General features: G+C 38.2%; 1 protein-coding gene and 1 long non-coding RNA gene across 2 annotated transcripts in view; one reads left to right on the top strand and one right to left on the bottom strand.

Annotated features, from left to right (window-relative positions):
- Positions 1–1,149, bottom strand: part of LOC106883849 (protein FAM78B) — a 105,519-nt gene extending 104,370 nt beyond the window's left edge. Inside the window, exon 1 of the mRNA XM_014934987.2 lies at positions 477–1,149. Within this exon, the coding sequence (XP_014790473.1) occupies positions 477–919 (443 nt within the window). The 5' untranslated portion in view covers positions 920–1,149. The remainder of the gene's footprint in view (positions 1–476) is intronic.
- LOC128248564 (uncharacterized) overlaps positions 1–1,769 on the top strand; it is a 69,981-nt gene that overhangs the window by 38,622 nt on the left and 29,590 nt on the right. The gene's annotated exons all lie outside the window — the stretch shown is intronic.

Raw genomic sequence — 1,769 nt, 5'->3', positions numbered from 1 at the left:
GAGAGAGAGAGAGAGAGAGATTAAAGATCGTTGGCTCATAGGGCTGGTTTTTCCAGATTCTGCAGCGTAGATATTCCCCCATCCCTGGACGGGACACTCGTCCCTCGTAGGGTTACTCATTTTTGCCAGTTGAGTGGACTGGAGCAACGTGAAATGAAGAGTTTTGCTCAAAGAGATCACAACGCATCGCTTGATAAAAGAATCGAAACTACAATCTTACGATCGTGAGTGCAACACTCTAACCACCTAGCCGCGCGCCTCTACATACACGCACAATACACATTTACATACACATACTTACACACACATTACACATTTACATACACATGCTTACACACACACACACACACACACACACTTACATACGAATGTTTACACACACACCTGTGTGTGTTTTGATGCTTGGTTAATGGCAACTTTTCAAATTATGAGCATGCTTCTTTACTAAATAATAACAGAATCAAACAAGAACTTACCTGAAGTTTGGCGTGCGATATTTAATAACACTAGAAGAACTCTCATCGATTTTCGTCGGAACATTTTCAATCCCGGCTTCAACGTTTAATAAGCCTATCCTACTTTCTTTAACTTTTCCGATGGGTACATGTGGATGTGGGACGGCTTCACTATAATAATCATCATAACCATTATTATAACCACAAGTACCACCATTGCAGCTATCACCGCCGTCATTAATAGTCGTATTCAGACCAGATTTAAAAAGTTCAAAATTCGCGTAAACAGTCGCTATCTCTTGCGGAGAAGTGTTTTTCGACCCATTTTTCTCTACTAATAGCTTTAATTTCGAAAACGGTACACAAGAATGGAAAGCATTCTTTAGGACAAGCAAGATAGAACAAGATGTAGTGTTATCATGGGAGTCATTCAGTTTGGCTTCCACATTGCCAGCGGTCGGCATATCTTTCGTAGAAAAAGTGAAGCAACAAGTATGAGAAACGAGATGATAGATGTTTGTATAAAAAATATATAAATGAACTGAAACAAACAAAGTCTTCCAGCTAACCGCAAGCTTGTTAAACACATGCTAAGTTTGTATGTGTTATATGCGTGTGTGTATGCTTGTGAAAGACAGAGTAAAACAGATGGGAATGACTAAAAAATAAAAAAACACACGTCAACAATTGGAAGAGCTTGTGACAAACTGAAAGTGGAATCAACTTTCAGAAAAAAAAAGGTTTTTTTTTAATTTAAAAATTTTTTTCGAGAATAGGATGAACTGTGTATATCCTAACAGGAATGTGCGTGCTTGGAGTGAGCAGGTATATTTATATGTGCGGGTATGTATGAGTGAGTGTGTTGCGTGAATGTGTGTGTATATATATATATATATATATATATAACGCAGTTCAAACAAATGAGCTTTGACTGACTTTGCCTATTCGTAGAGAAACAAAATAACATCACAATAAATAAACAAATAAAAAATCTAAGGAGAAAGAGAGGCACATACACAGAAAGACTAATAGTGTCCCAAGAGAAACTACGTGAAATCGAAACCAAACAATGCGCGCGCGCGCGCAATATACATGCAAAAACATATATACGGGTAAGACGCGCACATACACATTTTGCTGTGTATATTTGATTTCTCTAATCTTTTACTTGTTTCAGTCAATTGACTGCGGCCATGCTGGGGCACCGCCTTGAAGAATTTTTTGTCGAATGAATTGACCCTAGTACTTATTATTTTTGCTAAGCTTAGACGTGTGTGTGTGTGTGTGCGTGCGTGCATGTGTATGTGTGTGTGT

Source organism: Octopus bimaculoides, chromosome 8, assembly GCF_001194135.2.
Source record: "Octopus bimaculoides isolate UCB-OBI-ISO-001 chromosome 8, ASM119413v2, whole genome shotgun sequence".
NCBI lineage: Eukaryota > Metazoa > Mollusca > Cephalopoda > Octopoda > Octopodidae > Octopus > Octopus bimaculoides.
This window is presented reverse-complemented; position numbering and strand designations above follow the sequence as displayed.